General features: G+C 40.4%; 1 protein-coding gene across 4 annotated transcripts in view; it reads left to right on the top strand.

Annotated features, from left to right (window-relative positions):
* Positions 1-19,354, top strand: part of LOC148880076 (SPX domain-containing membrane protein At4g22990-like) — an 81,032-nt gene that overhangs the window by 35,504 nt on the left and 26,174 nt on the right. For all 4 annotated transcript variants that reach the window (XM_088961896.1, XM_088961898.1, XM_088961899.1 and 1 more), the window contains one exon: positions 3,524-3,825. In XM_088961896.1, coding sequence (XP_088818022.1) covers positions 3,524-3,825 — 302 coding nt within the window. The remainder of the gene's footprint in view (positions 1-3,523; positions 3,826-19,354) is intronic.

Here is a 19,354-nt window from a genome sequence, read left to right on the forward strand (position 1 = left end):
TTTCTGATCACTACAGCCATCTCCCATTGTTGCCATGATACTTTTTCAATGCTGCCTCTAATCTGAATTCTCAATCACCAACTAAGTGCTGCTGTCAAGAGTTTGATGTTCCAGAACCTACAACAGTCCCTAAACACAATGATAGATACACACCATTACTGATTTCACAAAAAAAAAAAAAACAGATTACACCGACATTAATTCAGCACTTACTAACCACATGCAAGCTCTCTTACAACTACTCAACAGAGTTTGTGCATCACAAGCACCACTACACAGCCATAGCTGTCACACACAATACCGACCTGCTTTAACGCTTTTAAGAGGGCACCACAAGACCAACAAAAAACTCAACAAGGCCAACAACGAGCTGTGATGTCTCAGACCTAGGGCGAACCAGCTCTCTCCATTAACTAACCAGAAACGAAGAAGAAAGTGTCACGAACACAGCTGAGATGCTTTACAAGCAGAAGCAGGTCAGAAACCTTGCTCTGATACCATGTTTTGGAGTAGCTACAGTAACCCGAACCAGTGAAGAAGGAAGAAGAAGATGAAGAAGAAGATGAGAAAGAGAGAACAGGAGGGTTTAGTCGAAACTGATTAGTCTCCTATTCAGTCGACCCCCTAATGTTTATTAGGTTCTAATTACACTTACAAAGACTGCCCTCACTTAAGTGTGGGGCAGAGTACTCTAATAAAACAGCCACATAAGCGAAGTACTTAATTGGCATGAGATTACTAAACTACCCCTATTCGACTCACTCTAACAGAAACAATAACAAATGTGGGCTTAAAATAATGTTCAAAATAAACTATTTCTAGCTTTAAACATTATTCTGTTGAAAACAGCTTTCTTTTTAAAATAGTGGTCTCAATGTGCTGGTTTGTTTTAATTAGTAAGCCGAATAAATACTTTTTCACTGCAATGCTATATGAAACTTTAGTTGTCAATTTCTGGGATTGGTTGTATTTGCACACTGTAGGAGAACTGGGGTTATTAGGTGATTGAATTAATTTGGAACCATCTCAACCTTCAAAATAGATTTTAAGATTTCCATTGCATTATATGGTTAAGATTCTCAAGCTAGGATAGTATAAGATTAGATGACCTGACTAAGCATTTAAGATATTCTTCTCCATAATCACTTACCACATTATGGTTTCTATAAAATTATCATTTGATGGGCTGTGGAAATTTGTCATCATGAATAACTGATATCAATCACATATCTTTATCAAGTATATCCATGGTTTTTGTTTTTTGATGAACGATGATGTATATGGTACCTGAAGGATTACACCATCAGCTACCCATGGTAAATGAAACAAGAAACATGAAAATCATACAAATATATGTCATAGCCGAAGGCAAGGATTAAAATATCGACACAATACGCCTTGTATCGGGCGTATCGTATTGGTATTGCTAAGGGAAGATACGAGATACGCATACAGTATCAGTCGTGCGTATCGGTCCGATACACCATTGTATCGGTGCATATTGCAGCATATCGACTGATACGCACCGATACAGAAACGTATCGAACTTGCGTATCACACAAGTGCTTCATAGCCTTCACGAGAAAAAATGCTTTTAGCGTGATTCAATCCCCGAAACCCAAGTCGCGCAACATCCAAGTGCACAAGTGTATTAACCATCAAGCCACCTTCCACTTCGTGATAATGAATGAAATAACTTATCTTTTATTAAATTAATTATTACATTTAATCTAAACAAATAATGTATTCAATAACTCCGTGTACAAACTAACAAGAATAATATTCAAAATTATTAATTTTTTTATTTAAAAAATTCATAAAAATAAAAACGTTAATAATGAATAATTATTTTTGTAATTAAAATTTATGAATTTTCATATGAAATGCATCTTCAAAATTTCATTTACATTTTATATAAATATATTTATTGTTTACAAAAGTGAAAATATTATTTACTAAACATTTGCAAAATAATTTTTAGTTGACTTTTTTGTTGATGTTAAAAATTGAAATAATAAAATAAAAAGAATTGATATAATAATTCAAATATAATGGTTGCATATTTTTTATGCCTTGGATTTTAATAGAAATAAAAATTGATGCATTATCAATAAAATTGTATAATATCTATGCATTCCGTTATATCAATAATAATATATTTCTTCAAATATACCATTATACAGTTCTTATGTATTTATATGTTATTTATAGTTATTTTGATATTAAACTTGAAGTTTTTAATATAATTATTGAATTTATATGCATTTCCTTAGTGTATCCAAGCATTTTCATATTTTTTGTTTGTATCCATACGTTTCCCAAGTGTATCCATATCCAAGTTGTCCGATACGATACCCGATACCGATACTTTAATCCTTAGCCGAAGGCAGGATATCCTCCAAAAAATGTCTGAAATGATCATGCTTGAAATCTTTGAAATCCTTCAAAATCAGTGACCATTGCATGGCCTGCACAAAGCTCCTTTCTGTCATACCAACCAATAATTCAGTGAAGTGGTTTTTTTGCCATCAATCAGACAACCATTAGGCTGCTCCTTCTGGATGCACCAGCATTCAGCAATAGAATGGAGGTTCCAAAGGATAGTTCTTCACACACAAAAGTCAGGAAGAAATAAGAATGTCGGAGTCAGATCGTAAAGGACAGAGAGAGAGAGAGAACAGCAGTTTGGTGGGTGTATCACATACATAAGGATAGTTCTTCACACCCTAAGAAATATATTTATATTAAAGAAAGTAAAAGGAAAAATCTGCACTTAGTACAAAAGATAGTGTACAAAGAAATCAGATGTACAATAAAGAGAAGTAAAAGTACAAAAATAGCCCTTTGGCTAGATCTCATTGTCTCTACAAAGAATTGATAATCTCTAGGTATGTATTCCTTACTAACCCCATATTAGGTTGCAAACTTTATCATTGGTCCTCTGTCTGGACATGAGTGATTGATGGGTAAATTTTGTCAAGTGCAGACCATATAAAGAAAGAATCCTTAGATGGGAGTCATGGGACATATCCTCCCAAATCCATGTCCAACAAAAATGGTGATCCGATGCTCAACAGTCGTAGATAGATTTAACAGAAAAGTGGCATACATGTTTGCTGTACAAAAGTGACAATCTGCAGACTCCATTTGGATGCTAGATTGATTTAAACTTTCTAATCAGGAAATGCTCCTAATCAAAAACATATTGGCGGAGTTGAGGAGTCCATACAGCCTGCCCATGTTCCTCCACCTCAAAACAGTCTCTAACAGTGGTGTTTTGGGTTGTTAGAAGGGCTAAAATTCTTTCAAGTATATCCATTTTCAGTAATTTATATCAAATTTATTTTTGTATTCTGATAAATTAATATTTAACTCAATTAATATTCATTGTCTTAGGCTAAAGGCTTTTCCTTTGCTTTTCTTGTATATGCCTCGTATACCATCTTCTCAATAAATTATACTTTACCTTTTCAAAAAAGTTCAATTTATATTGTTTGACAAATCAATTTTGTCAATGTTTCAGATTGGGCTCTGCAAGAGCTGTTAACCGCCGTTATATCAGTGATTGCGTACCAGTTAAAATACGCATGCAGGCTTCAGCAGGTTTTGTTAGTGCAAGTGCTCTTGGGATGGCATGTGGTCCTGCTCTTGCTGGATTACTCCAAACTAGGTTTAAGATTTACAAAATCACATTTAATGAGGATACCTTACCTGGTTGGGTGATGGCTCTGGCATGGCTATTTTATTTACTGTGGCTGTGGATTTCATTTAAGGAACCTTTTCATGAGAGTCATGAGAACAATGTAGCACAACAAGTTAGTACTGGTATGTCAACTTGAATCTATTGCCATGTGGTATTTTAAAATTTTACCTCCCTTCTTTTCCGCTTACAACAAATGTCAGGAGCTGAACTCTAATGTTTTAAATACTTAGATACTAAACTATTAGATTTTCCGATACTCTTATTATTTGATCAATTATCTGCAGTTATTATCCATAATAGAACTATCAAATGTCCTGAACTTCACTTGTTTCTTCTCTTCTTCGTTTCTCTATTGTTGTACTGTGAAAGGTTGCACTCTAGGCCTCTCCAAATTACACTATATGTGTTATTATTCCAGGTTCAAGCTTTTGATACTAAAAGTTGCACCTACAACTGCTTTTCTCCATAATAAAACATTATGAAACTTCACCTTTTGATTAGTTTAACCCTTTCATTCTCTTCTTAGTCCTTGCTATAACCTTCCTAAAGTTTTTAGCAGTTCTCTGTCCTTTCTCTTTTAAAACTCATCTGCCACCTTTTTGCCTCTCACATGATGAAATTTGTAGAACCTGTTATCCATCCTACATCACTGAACCATTATGTCAGATGCAAATGCATCAGTCTGATCCTTTTAACTGATTAGGTTGGCACTACTTTTGGTTATTGTTTGTTTATCAATGCCTGTTGTCATACTGAACTACTTATCTGGCTATTGCGCAATCAATTAGTAGGAAAGTAAATATATTATCTGGATCAAAACCTTAGTTCTCTGGTTATTTTATTGATCAGATTGTGTTGAACTCTGTTTCAAACTAAAATCCATGCATTACCCCTTTACCAATTCATTGGCTACTGTACAAACAATTAGTAAAATAAGAATCTAGGATAAGCACTGATAGAGTTCAGATCTGTAAACCTGTAGCCTTCAGATTAATCAAGGAAGAAAAAGAAAAAGAAAGAAGAGAAAAGAGAGGAAAGAAAGAGGAAGAATGAGGGGAGAAAACCTGGTTCGAACTGAAGAGAACAAACATTTGACTAGGGTGTATTGGTCTTTCTAATTTACATACAAATGACCATTCTACCCTTATTTAGTTGACACTAACACTCCCCCTCAAGTTGGAGAGTATATATCATATAGTCCCAGCTTGTTACATATGTAATCCACTCTTGCCCAATTCAACCCTTTGGTGAATAGATCTGCCCATTGGCTTCCTGTGCTAACATAAGCTGTACTTATTACTCCACTAAGAACCTTCTCTCTCACAAAGTGACAATCAACTTCTATATTTTTGTTATCTCATGAAAGATTGGATTGGAGGAAATGTGGGCGGCAACTTGGTTGTCACAATAAAGCTTCTTTGGTTTACCAATTGAGTACCCCATCTCCTGTAGAAGGTTCTTCAACCACACCAGTTCATAGGTTGTATGTGCCATGACTCTATATTCAGCTTCTACACTGCTTCTTGCCACCACTGTTTGTTTCTTACTCTTCCATGTCACTAAGTTACTCCCAAGAAAGGTACAACAACCTGTAGTCGACCTCCTATCAGATATAGAACTAGCCCAATCAGCACCGGTGTACCCTTCTATCTCAAGTTTTCCTCTACTCTTGTATAGCAAACCATGACCCGGAGCACCTTTCAAGTACCTTACAATCCTTAGAACTACATCCCAATGAGGGATCTGAGGGTTCTGCATAAACTGACTCACCACATCAATTGCAAATGAAATATCTGGTCGAGTGATAGTTATGTAGTTCAGTTTATCCACTAACCTTCTGTACCTTCCTGGATCTTCAAACTCCTCACCCGTATCATTACTCAACTTAACATTCAATTCCATAGGTGTTCCAGCTGGTTTGGCACTCAACAACCTTGTCTCTTCCAATAGATCAAGGACATACTTCCTTTGGCACAAATTAATACCATGTTTGGACCTTGCAACCTCTATCCCTAAGAAATATTTTAGTTTACCAAGATCCTTTGTCTGAAAGTTATCATGCAAAAAGATCTTCAACCTATCAATCCCAAACCTGTCAATACCAGTAATAACAATATCATCCACATATACCACCAACAAAATCTTCCCAGCAACAGAATCATAACTAAATACAGAATGGTCGACTTGACACTGCTTCATGCCAAACTTTTTCACTACTTCACTAAACCTTCCAAACCATGCACGAGGAGATTGTTTAAGTCCATAAATAACTTTCTGGAGCTTACACACTTTACCATCCTCCCCCTGAGCAACAAATCCGAGTGGTTTCTTCATATATACCTCCTCAAGAAGATCACCATGCAAGAAAGCATTCTTGATATCAAGTTGAAACAACGGATAATCATACATAGTAGCAAGGGAGATCAAAACACGAACATAACCAATCTTGGCAATAGGAGAGAAGGTCTCTGTGTAGTCAATACCATGTAACTGTGAATAACCCTTGGCAACTGTAGAGAAGATGGGCCGAATGGCCCATAGGCTGTTTATTCTTTCTTGTTATTTATGTTTTTCTATAATAGGCCTTATTCTGGGCCCGTCCTGTCTATATTAAGTTCTTGTAAATTCTTGCCAAACTAAGGGCCTCCTTGTAATTATTCAAACCTATCTTAATAAAACAGTATTAGGGTGCTGAGAGAGAGTAAGTTCGAAACACTCATTCTCAAACCCTCATTGCCGAACTGTCAATCTCTCCTCTCTTCAGTTTTCTTCATGGTATCAGAGCAGGCCTGAACTTCAATATTCTAGGGCTGGAAGCTTAGGCTCGTGTTGCCTGATTCTTGGAGGTCATTGGAAGTGCCCAAGACTAGAATCTCTTGGAGAAGTGGTTCGGTGACCAGGAAGAATCAGAGAAAAAAAAGGAAGGGAAGGTGAACAACTCAGTTCTGGTTTGAAGCTCGAAACTGTAAGTTGTGCTCAGTTTTCTGGGTTATTTTCTGATGTGTTTGGACTGTTGAAGTGTCCGAAGATTTCTGGTTGTTCTGTACTACTTCCGGCTGTGTTTGGATTGTTGAAGTGTCCAAAATTTTCTGGTTGTTCTGTACTACCTTCGGCTGCCATTGAATTTGGTTTGACCCAGAAATTTCTGGCCTATTTTTCTCTTCTTCTTGGACTGCCAAAACTATCGAAACTCCCTTGTAACAAGGCTGTGGATTGTTACTTATATTTGGCTGCTTTTGGGGGGCTGTACAAACTGTTCTTGAGGCCTTTTTTTCTTTTTTGACAGTGGGGGTTGTCTCTATTGCCCACACTGTGTTTGTAAAAAGGCCTTTTCAGCAATACCAATTGGTATTTACTCTTCTTTGGGGGTTACCTTGAAATCCAGATTTGAAAAGTTGCTTTGGCTAAGTGCACAGTGCCTAGAAGTTTCTGATTACTTCTTGAAGGCTAAACTCAGTGTATTGCCTTCTTGTGGTCGGCAGTTCTTGCTTGTTCTCATTCAGTATACTTGTAGAAGTCATCTGAAATCATATTTGAAGTGTTTACATGATGTACTCCTCAGAGTTTGAAAATAAGAGTGGTGCTGAATATGGACTGGTTCAGGGGACTCCAAGTGATTCCTTATTGACTGTGAACACAGTTAAACTAGATGGAACTAATTATCTGGCATCGTCACAATCAATTAAGATTTATGTATGTAGTAGAGGAAAGTAGGGGTTCATTTCCGGGAGTAAGAAGACTCCCCCAGAAATGTTAGACAGTTTTGTATGCCCTTAGCTTCAATCAAAATGATGTACTTTATGAGTTTATTGTAAATGAATAAAAATGCATATTTGATTCATGTTCCCTTGGTTTGTTTCTGTGTAATACCCTTAAACTGGACACTTAATGAGACAAGTGTTAGTTTAGAATTTTCACAGCCAGTGGGTCGGTCTGGGGAGACCTATCCTGACAAGGCTAACACTGTGGTGCCACCAAGTCGGTTGGGGTGGCTTGTCTCGACTACCAGGGTGAGACCCTAGGCACACACAGTGTGGGATTAATTGAATCTTTGAACAGGACCAGATTTCCAGTATTGCCCTGGACCTTGGAGATTGATGGGCAAAACTAGAAAGTTACACCCGACCGCTAGACTCGATTATGATACTGCACTAGGTGTCGGATTGGGCTGTCTTTGATGTACCAATCAGTGAGATCCTTAGCGGGGGTCAAAACCTGGGTATGTTGGGACAGTCTGAGAATTCATTTGAGTGGGTGATCATAGTGACAGGATCAATCCCTTTGTCGGACAAAGGTAATGATCGGGGATGCACTCTCACTGATGGAAACCAAGACTGCCGGCAGCCGATTTCAATTGTTGAAATTTGTTTTGCAAAATATATTTTATATGAGATATAAAAGTATATACATTATGGTTTCGAAATAATTTGCAAAAGGTTTTAATTCCCGGGTCCATATTTGAGAGAGTGCAACATTGTTCCTTGCAGCCGAGGGAGAGGTCCTCTCTTGTCAGGTAGTGTATGATCATTATGGGCTGAGAGGTTAAGTGCAAGGCCATTGAGGATAATACCTGATGGGCTAATCTTGCATCTGCCCACAGTCCCTGGGTGTTACAAGGTGGCTTGGCCCAGGGACCACTTAGGGTAAGTGTTGGGCCCATTGAGCCCATCTGATGGGTTTCAGGGGGTGCACTATCCATAACAATGTATTCGGCCAGGCCTTGTAACAGAGGCTGGGCTGAACCCATGTGGCTGATGTGTAGATCAATGTTTGGGTCCCACGCCATACAAGGAAGCCCAACTGGGCAGCAGTTTGGAAGGCTTAATGAATACATAACCCTAAATGGGCCTTAAGCCCATTTTGAACTGGGCTAATTTGATTAGTCTTTAAGGGGCGAATTTTGAGATAAGATCAGCTGATATGATTGGGCCCACACCCTATCCACTCAGAGAGTCCAAGATCTAAATGAGATTTAGATTTGGAAAGTTCCTAATTAGATTAGGAGCTGACTGATCTAATCTGTAGATAAGATAAGGATTATCCTTTATCTTAAAGGGACTTCTAATCCAGATGTGATTTGGGTTAGCAACTCCTAATGGGATTAGGAGCTGATCCCCTTAAGTCTATAAAAGGAAGAGGGGGCGGCAGCCTTTAGACATCCGACACAACATCCAACAGACACAAGTCTAGTCTTCAGAGCTGAGATCACAAAGGAGAGAATTCTGCACCCTGCAAATTCTCTCTAGCCGCCTCCTTCTTGCAGTCGCCGCCTATAGTAGTTCGATCTCCATTGGTTGAGAGAAATCAAGATTGGATCTTGATTCCAATCTTTTGCAGAAAAGATTGGTAGGAGTTGTTTCACAAGCCGTCCAGGTGATTCTTAGGAAGAATCAAGTTCTTAGGAATGACACTGCTGATTCTGCTCCACCCTGCACTGCGCCATCTTCCGTGGGAGCAGTTTTTGGTTTCTACCTTGGGCGTGAACACCTCCATTGAGTTATATTATTTCTCTATATCAGGTATTATCTCTCTCTCCTCCTTTTGGTTCAGATCTGGTTCAGTTTATGGTTCAGGAATGATCCTTGAAAATATGATTTTCTAAATAGGGAATTTGATTCCCAATTGAAGGGAGAAAAATTTTTGAAATTCGCCCCTTTATTCCGCAATCTTGGGCGTCCATTTGATGGATTTCCTATCCCTTCAGTGGTATCAGAGCCATGGTTCAAATCTTGAACCATTCAGTTTCAGATCTGAACCTACGCAAATAGGGAGAAGGCGTTCTACCCAATTTGCGCAGATATGGGTTTTGGGAAATTTGTTCCCAAAACAGATGGGCAAATAATCTGAAATTAATTTTAAATAAATCTGATTATTATTTAGAATAGTTTTTTATAATTTTCTTGATTTATGGGTTGTTCATACAAGAGGAGATCGAAATCTGATTATTAACTGATTTTTGTTTTTCTTTTATCAGTTATTGAATTTCAGATTATTTTCTTGAGTTAAGGATTTAATTAAAAATCAAACCCTAGACCCGTTCGAACCAAGATTGGTTCAAACTGTTTGGACCAATTCAGGGTTTAATCAAGGCTGAAAGTCAACCTTAATTTTCCCACTAATGGGCATGAGGATTGATATTTAATTAAATGGTTAATTCGGCCCAGCCTGTAAAGGCACAGTTTTTAAATAGTTAAAATTGCAAAAAGCCCTTTTTAAAGGATAAAGCTATATGGGTCGAATTGGGTAACCCGAATTCAGCCCATATACCTAGATAATATTAATGGTTAATATTATGGAATTTTAACGGGCTTCCAACGGGCTTTACAGACAATTAATTGATTGTATCAATTTACCCCTGCATGAGATGTATGGATGTGTGATGTGCTGCGTTCACGGACCATAAGTACTTGGCCCATGCTCATTCGACAGTGGCTCTTGCGCACACCATGGCTGAATGCACATCATTGCCATGATGTCCCTTTTGGTCAATGGATGACCTCCCTCAGTGGTGGGCCCCACACCTCATCAAGAGGTTACGTGCGGAACCCTAGCCGATTTAAGGCCCACCGAAATCTGGCTTTATGAAAGTCAGTGGGAGCCACTTTGGTTTGACCTAAATCAAACTTTGGCGTAATTATTTGTTCCCTCCAGCTAATATGAGTGCATGTGATAGGGAGATTCATATGATGAACTCTCTAAAGGCCTTCCATCATTAGCATGAGGATGGGTCCTTCAGTAATGAGGAGACGCACCAGAAAATTGGCTATCCATTTGCTGTTGGGCTTGTCTGAGTGTTTCATAAGATGATAGGGGCGTCATACACCGATGTGGGAGGGGCTTCACCAGAAAATGGGAACTCTCTCACGGTACCTTGGCGTTCACGAATATGATGGGAAAGCACTCACTGGACAGAAAGGTTTACCTAAAAACGGCTCTGAACCTTGTCTGACAAATGCCAAAGGGAAAACTCATATGATGAGTGGATATGATCCTTCATAGAAAGGTGGTGGGTTTATGCTACTGAAACAGTTGGCTCCATGCACTCTATGTGATTTCCCACATTTCCAGAGACAACCCGTAGTCTCCGTCACTGAGAAAGGAGGGAAATCTCAGAGATGAATAAATGGAAATGGATCGTAGATTAAAAGCCATATCTATGAAATGAACATGAATCAAATTAGGTTGTGGACTGATGTTTGCTCTTTTATCAGAAAATGGCAAACGGATCTTTTGCAAAGCTTCTTGATGCCAACAAGCTTAAGGGCCCAAACTACGCCGACTGGTATAGGTACCTTATGCTGGTCCTAGTTTCAGAAAAGCTGGACAAAGTGGCAAAGAATCCTGCCCCAGAGCGTCCGGGTGACAGGGCTTCTGAGGCCCGAAGGAGAGACTATCAGGAATGGGAGGAGAAAAACTCCCTAGCCCAGTGTTACATCATCTCCTCCTTGGACAACCCAATACAGAGGTAGTTCGATCAGATCGAACTTGCCAAGGACATATTGGACAGCCTGAGGACGATGTATGAAGAGCAGAATCGTTTTACTTGGCAAAAGGTCTTGAAGCAGTTCATGACCACTCAAATGTCCAAGGGCCAACAAATTCACGACCATTGTCTTCGGATGATGGGTTACATCAACGAACTGGAGGCTCTTGGATCCGGGCTGGACCTTGCAACCCAGATAGATGCTATCCTTAATTCTTTGCCTCCTTCCTTTAATCCGTTCATCATGAATTATAACATGAACAAGCTGAATGTCAGCTTGCAAGAGCTCAGCAATATGTTGCAAAGAGCTGAAGAACTGATTAAAAAGGATGAGCCTGTAGCTATGCTTGTTGAAGCTAGCAAAACGGGCAAGAGAAAGAGGAAGGCAAAGAAGCCTCAGAAGAAAGCCACCAAGGGCAAAAGGCAGAAGAAAGACAAAGCATCGGATGTTTGTCACTTCTGCAAGAAGACCGACCACTGGAAATGGAATTGTCCTGCCTACCTGGAATCCAAGAAAGGTAATTTCAAAACTTGTGTTATAGAAACCAATTTATTGGTAGCTTCTGCGTCCTGGTGTATTGACTCCGGGGCTTCAACTCATGCGTGTAACTCACTGCAGGGGTTCAACGTAAGCAGAAGGCTGAGTGAAGGAGAAGTCACTCTCTACTTGGGGACTACTGCAATAGTTGCAGCCACGGCAATAGGAACTGTGGAGTTAATTTTTAGAGAAGGAAAAATTGTACTCAAAGATTGTCTTTATGTACAAAACTTAAGAAGAAATTTGATTTCTGTTTCAAAACTTTGTGCAGATGGTTATTCTGTCTTCTTTAGTAATACGATTACTATTAAAAGAAATAACAAATTCATCGCATACGGGGAACTGGAGAACGGTCTCTATGTTCTACGTCCTTCTCTAGAAACTAACATAACCGAAACTACGTCGGCTGAAATCCCCAAGAAGAGAGTCCGTGATACAGTTAATCCCACGTGTCTGTGGCATTACCGACTTGGCCACATCGGTGTTGACCGAATCACAAGGTTGGTAAAGGATGGTCCTTTGGATTTTTTAACTATAGAAGATCTTCCCACCTGTGAGCCTTGCCTACAAGGCAAGATGACGAAACGACCATTTAACGGTAAGCTTGAAAGATGTACAGGCACACTTGACCTAATACATACTGATGTATGTGGTCCCCTGAGTGTTAGGACACGAAATCAACACGTGTATTTCATCACCTTCACAGATGATTTCTCACGATATGGTTATGTGTACCTAATGAGACACAAGTCTGAATCCTTTGAAATGTTCAAAGAGTTCAGACAAGAGGTCGAGAAACAATTGGGAAGAGAAATTAAAGCCCTTCGATCTGATCGAGGTGGCGAGTATCTCTCTTACGAGTTCAGGGACTACTTAAAGGATAATGGGATAGTATCACAATTAGCTCCTCCTGCTACACCACAACTGAACGGTGTTTCAGAGAGGAAGAATAGGACCATAGTGGATATGGTCCGGTCACTTCTCATACACTCAGAGTTACCCACATCCTTTTTGGGTTACGCATTAGAGACTGCGATTTACGTGCTGAATCAGGTTCTAATCAAATCGGTTCCGAACACTCCATATGAACTTTGGACCGGAAAGAAACCAAGTGTCAGACACTTGAAGATTTGGGGTTGTCCAGCACACGTTAAAAGAACGAGTGCAGACAAGTTGGAATCCAAGATCACCCGTTGCCTATTTGTAGGCTACCCAAAAGGCTCTGTAGGTTACCTTTTCTATGACCCAAGTGAGCAGAAAGTGTTCTGCAGTCGAAATGCCCAGTTCTTGGAGACTGATTATATCCTGGACACCCATCGCCAGGAAATTGTTCTTGATGAGGAGAGCTCAGGAGCAGTGGGAGATATCCCACAAATTCCAGGTAGTGACCAACCTAGAAGATCCACTCGGGTATCTAGGCCACCAGTCCGTTATGGTTATGACCAGGATAGTTACCTGGTGGAAACCTTGACTAGTGAGGAGGATTCCGTGACTTACGCGGAAGCTATGTTGGACATAGATTCCCAGAAGTGGGTGGAGGCCATGAGAGCAGAGATGGACTCAATGGATACCAATGGAGTCTGGACTCTAGTAGATCCACCCTCCGGGGTAAAAGCAATCGGTTGCAAATGGATTTACAAGAGGAAGAAGGGCCCCGATGGTAGAGTTGAGACCTTCAAAGCTCGTCTGGTGGCGAAAGGGTACACTCAGAAAGAGGGCATCGATTATGAGGAAACCTTTTCGCCTATGGCCATGCTTAAATCCATTAGGATCCTACTAGCTGTAGCAGCATACCATGATTATGAGATTTGGCAAATGGATGTCAAAACTGCATTCCTGAATGGAGATCTTACTGAAGATATCTAAATGCAGCAGCCATAAGGCTTCATAGCTACGGGTCAGGAAAACATGGTATGTAAACTTAATAGATCCATTTATGGACTTAAGCAAGCTTCTAGAAGTTGGAACATCCGTTTTGACTCTGCCTTCAAATCGTTTGACTTCGAGCAGAATCCGGATGAACCTTGTGTTTACAGGAAGTACAGTGGAGATAAGGTTACCTTCTTGGTTCTGTATGTAGATGGCATTCTACTCATTGAGAATGATGTAGGAATGTTGACTACCGTGAAAGTATGGCTTTTGCAGCAATTCTCCATGAAAGATCTTGGAGAGGCCTCCTATATACTGTGTCTTTGACTCTATAGAGATAGATCGAACCGGATAATAGGATTATTCCAATCTGCCTACATTGACAAAATAGTCAAAAGATACAGCATGGAAAACTCCAAGAAAGGAAATGTTCCTTTCAGGCACGGAGTCACTCTCTCCAATAAGATGTCTCCCAAGATTTCTGAGGAGATTGATGGCATGAAAGACGTTCCCTATGCCTCTGCCGTAGGGAGCATCATGTATGCCATGCTGTGCACTCGCCCTGACATTGCTCAAGCGGTGAGTGTAGTAAGCAGATTTCAAGCCAACCTAGGGCAGGAGCATTGGACTGCTGTGAAAAACATACTTAAGTACCTTCGATGGACAAAAGAGTTTTGTCTAGTATTCGATGGTAGCTCACTACAGATCCAAGGGTATACAGATGCCGATTTCCAGTCGGATCCAGATGATAGAAAGTCTACATCTGGATATGTTTTCACGATAGGATCGTGTGTTGTTTGCTGGAAAAGCTGCAAACAGGGGTCCACTACAGACTCCACGACCGAGGCCGAGTACATTGCCGCAAGTGAGGCTGCCAAGGAAGTCGTGTGGATGAAGAAGTTCGTTCACGAGTTGGGAGTAGTTCCATCCAGCACATCACCCATCCCATTGTTGTGTGACAACAATGGAGCTATTGCTCAGGCTAAGGAGCCACGAGCCCACTCGAAGTCGAAGCACATCGAGAGGAAGTACCATGTACTGAGGGAGATTGTTGGTAGAGGGGACGTTCTGATTCAGAAGGTAGCGTCAACAGAAAATGTAGCAGACCCATTGACAAAGCCACTATCACAGAAAGTGTTTGAGAAACACGTGGAAAGCATGGGACTCCGGCTAGTACCTGATTGGACCTAAGTGTAAGTGGGAGCTATTAGACAGTTTTGTATGCCCTTAGCTTCAATCAAAATGATGTACTTTATGAGTTTATTGTAAATGAATAAAAGTGCATATTTGATTCATGTTCCCTTGGTATGTTTCTGTGTAATACCCTTAAACTGGACATTTAATGAGACTCGTGTTAGTTTAGAATGTTCACAGCCAGTGGGTCGGTCTGGGGAGACCTATCCTGACAAGGCTGACACTGTGGTGCCACCAAGTCAGTTGGGGTGGCTTGTCTCAACTATCAGGGTGAGACCCTAGGCACACACAGTGTGGGATTAATTGAATCTTTGAACTGGACCAGATTTCCAATATTGCCCTGGACCTTGGAGATTGATGGGCAAAACTGGAAAGTTACACCCGACCGCTAGACTCGATTATGATACTGCACTAGGTGTCGGATTGGGCTGTCTTTGATGTACCAATCAATGAGATCCTTAGCGGGGGTCAAAACCTGGGTATGTTGGGACAGTCTGAGAATTCATCTGAGTGGGTGATCATAGTGACAGGATCAATCCCTTTGTCGGACAAAGGTAATGATCGGATGCACTCTCACTGATGGAAACCAAGACTGCCGGAAGCCGATTTCAATCGTTGAAATTTGTTTTGCAAAATATATTTTATATGAGATATAAAAGTATATATATTATGGTTTCGAAATAATTTGCAAAAGGTTTTAATTCCCGGGTCCATATTTCAGAGAGTACAACACTGTTCATTGCAGCCGAGGGAGAGGTCCTCTCTTGTTGGGCAGTGTATGATCATTATGGGCTGAGAGGTTAAGTGTAAGGCCATTGAGGATAATACCTGATGGGCTAATCTTGCATCTGCCCACAGTCCCTGGGTGTTACAAGGTGGCTTGGCCAAGGGACCGCTTAGGGTAAGTGTTGGGCCCATAGAGCCCATCTGATGGATTTCAGGGGGTGCACTGTCCATAACAGTGTATTCAGTCTGGCCCTGTAACAGAGGCTGGGCTGAACCCATGTGGCTGATGTGTAGATCAATGTTTGGGTCCCACGCCATACAAGGAAGCCCAACTGTGTAGCAGTTTGGAAGGCTTAATGAATACATAACCCTAAATGGGCCTTAAGCCCATTTTGAACTGGGCTAATTTGATTAGTCTTTAAGGGGCGAATTCTGAGATAAGATCAGCTGATAGGATTGAGCCCACACCTATCCACTCAGAGAGTCCAAGATCTAAATGAGATTTAGATTTGGAAAGTTCCTAATTAGATTAGGAGCTGGCTGATCTAATCTGCAGATAAGATAAATGATTATCCCTTATCTTAAAGGGACTTCTAATCCAGATGTGATTTGGGTTAGCAACTCCTAATGGGATTAGGAGTTGATCCCTTTAAGTCTATAAAAGGAAGAGGGGGCGGCAGCCTTTAGACATCCGACACAACATCCAACAGACACAAGTCTAGTATTCAGAGCTGAGATCACAGAGGAGAGAATTTTGCACCCTGCAAATTCTCTCTAGCCACCTCCTTCCTGCAGCCGCCGCCTATAGTAGTTCGATCTCCATTGCTTGGGAGAAATCAAGATTGGATCTTGATTCCAATCTTTTGTAGAAAAGATTGGTAGGAGTTGTATTCACAAGCCGTTCAGGTGATTCTTAGGAAGAATCAAGTTCTTAGGAATGACACTGCTGATTTTGCTCCACCCTGCACTGCGCCATTTTCAGTAGGAGCAGTTTTTGGTTTCTACCTTGGGCGTGAACACCTCCATTGAGAGATATTATTTCTCTGTATCAGGTATTATCTCTCTCTCCTCCTTTTGGTTCAAATCTGGTTCTGTTTATGGTTCAGGAATGATCATTGAAAATATGATTTTTTAAATAGGGAATTCGATTCTCAGTTGAAGGGAGAGAAAAATTTTTGAAATTCGCCCCCTTTATTCTACAATCTCGGGCGTCCATGTGATGGATTTCCTATCCCTTCAAGAAAGTGATCCATCCTACGAGAAGTGGATGCAAGAAAATTACACTGTCATTGGGTGGATTGTGAACTCAATGCAGCCAGAAATTAGTCAACACTACCTATGGATGAATTCAACAAAGGAAATTTGGGACAGTGTTGCAGAAACCTATTCTGAAAACTCAATGTGGCCCGAGCATATAAATTGAGAAGTGATGTAAAGAATTTAAGGCAAGGGGAGAAGCCTCTTGCTGTATATTTCTCAACCCTGAAGTCTCTATGGCAAGAGATTGACCTAATAGAAGCTGTAACTTGGGACATCGCCAATGATGCAGAGACCTACAGAAAATTGGTTGAAAGGAACAGGGTATTTGATTTCGTAACTGGAGCAAACCTAGAATATGATATTAAAAAACAAAATATTTTTTCCAAGGAGTGTGTCTCATTGTCACAAGCTTATGCACTGGTGAGTAGTGAAGAGAGCAGAAGGGCTGCCCAGGTTCAAGGGGCTGATATTAGTGATCACTTTGCCAATATGGGGTTTGAACCTAAAGGGAATGCTGAAACTTCTGGTGGCTCAGGAAAGAAAGAAGTTATATGTGAGTACTGCAAGAAGCCGGAGCACACCAAAGACAAGTGCTAGAAACTACATCCTAATCTTGTTCCCATTCAGTTTCAGAAAAAACATGATAGTAAAAGATCAGGAAGTGCAAATGTAGCTGTCGAGCCAGATAGTGAAGAGATGTATGCTTCTGCACAGTTGGCAGCCATGAGAGCAGAATAAGAAAAGTTTGGGAAGATGATCAGTCAGCTGGGTGATGTGACTTCTCCTTCCAACCCCTCAGGAAATTCTGCTTCTTCTGCATTTGCTCATTCAGGTATAAGGGCTTCTGCCAATCATGCTACCACTTCAGGTAATCTCAAGGTCCCTTGGATTATTGACTCAGGTGATTCTGACCATATGACCAATCTTTCTACCTTGTTTGTTTCATATGACTTGCTTCCTAGATGTGATAAAATCACTTTAGCTGATGGTTCACTTGCCCCAATCTCTGGTAAGGGAACCATCAAGGCTACGGATTCCTTATTCCTACCTTCTGCCCTTCATGTACCTAAACTAAATACAAATTTGTTGTCTGTAAATTGTTTAACCAAGTCACGAAACTGTTGTGTAACATTTTTCCCTTCCTACTGTGTTTTTCAGGATCTGGAGTCTCAGAAGGTGATTGGGAGTGGCCATGAGGCGAACGGAATATACTTGCTTGATACTCCGGGACAATGCACTGATCATCTTGGGAATGTTGCTCTCGGATCTGTTTCTTCAGAGTCTGTTAGTCGGATTATGTTGTGTCATCGTCGTTTTGGTCATCTGTCTTTTTCTGCCTTGAGTCATCTATTCCCTAAACTGTTTAAGGGAATTAGTTTGTCCAGTCTTCATTGTAAGTCTTGTGAATTGTCAAAGCATTGTAGAAACAATTATCCTTTGAGCAATAAAATATATTCTTTTCCTTTTAATATTGTGCACTCTGATGTGTGGAGGCCTTACCACTTACCTTCCATGGGTGGTTACAAATATTTTATCTTGTTTATTGATAACTTTTCTCGGTTCACTTGGATATTCCTGATGAAATCCCGTGATGAAGTTCCGAGACTTGTAAGACAATTTTATGAATTTGTTCTAACCCAATTTGATACCAGGATTAAAATCTTCAGATCTGACAATGCAAAAGAATACTTTGAGAAGAACCTATCCTGCTATCTCTCTGACATGGGGGTTATTCATCAAAGCTCATGTGCTACGACCCCAAAACAGAATGGGGTTGCTGAGAGGAAAAATAGGCATATTGTTGAAGTTGCAAGAAGTATCTTATTTGCCTTACATGTTCCTACAAGGTTTTGGGGAGATGCTGTTCTTACTGCTACCTATCTTATAAACCATATGCCATCCAGGGTTTTGGGGTTTAAGTCTCCCTTCAATCTTCTTCATCTAGACAAGGACTTTTTTCCTATTCCTATTCGTGTCTTTGGCTGCACCTATTATGTACATGTTCCAAGTGTCCAAAGGCATCAATTTGAACCCAAAGCTCAAAAGTGTATCTTCTTTGGTTATTCCCCCCCACAGAAGGGTTATTGTTGTTTTGATCCAAAGACTAGTACTCGGTATGTCTCAATGGATGTCACATTTTATGAGCTTTCCCTCTTTCATGGTTCCTCTCCAGAAGGACATTGTCCACGGGGGGAGGATTTGTCACAAGTGTTTGCTCTTCCTCTTCTTGTCCCTCTTGAGTCTCTTGATGTGTCTGCTTCTCCTTCAAATGTATCAAGGGTGGATCAGTCATTCCATTCTCCCTATCACAGTGTTCTTCCCTCTTTACCTCCTCGTCCTATCCTCAATCCCAAGGTGTATCAAAGGCAAAGATCCAGAAATGTGTAGGTTGTTTCTCCTACAATAAATGAGCCTCATACACTTTCAGTCACAGAAGAGACAATAGGTACTGTTTCAACACCTTTGGAGTCATCCTTCCCTGACCTTGATATTCCCATTGCTGTTAGGAAAGGAAAACGGAAGTGCACTGCACACCGCATTTCCATGCACCTTTCTTACAGTTTGCTTTCACCTTCATACT

This window comes from Nelumbo lutea, chromosome 1 (assembly GCF_056320005.1).
Source record: "Nelumbo lutea isolate HS-2025 chromosome 1, American lotus-T2T, whole genome shotgun sequence".
Classification (NCBI taxonomy): Eukaryota; Viridiplantae; Streptophyta; class Magnoliopsida; order Proteales; family Nelumbonaceae; genus Nelumbo; species Nelumbo lutea.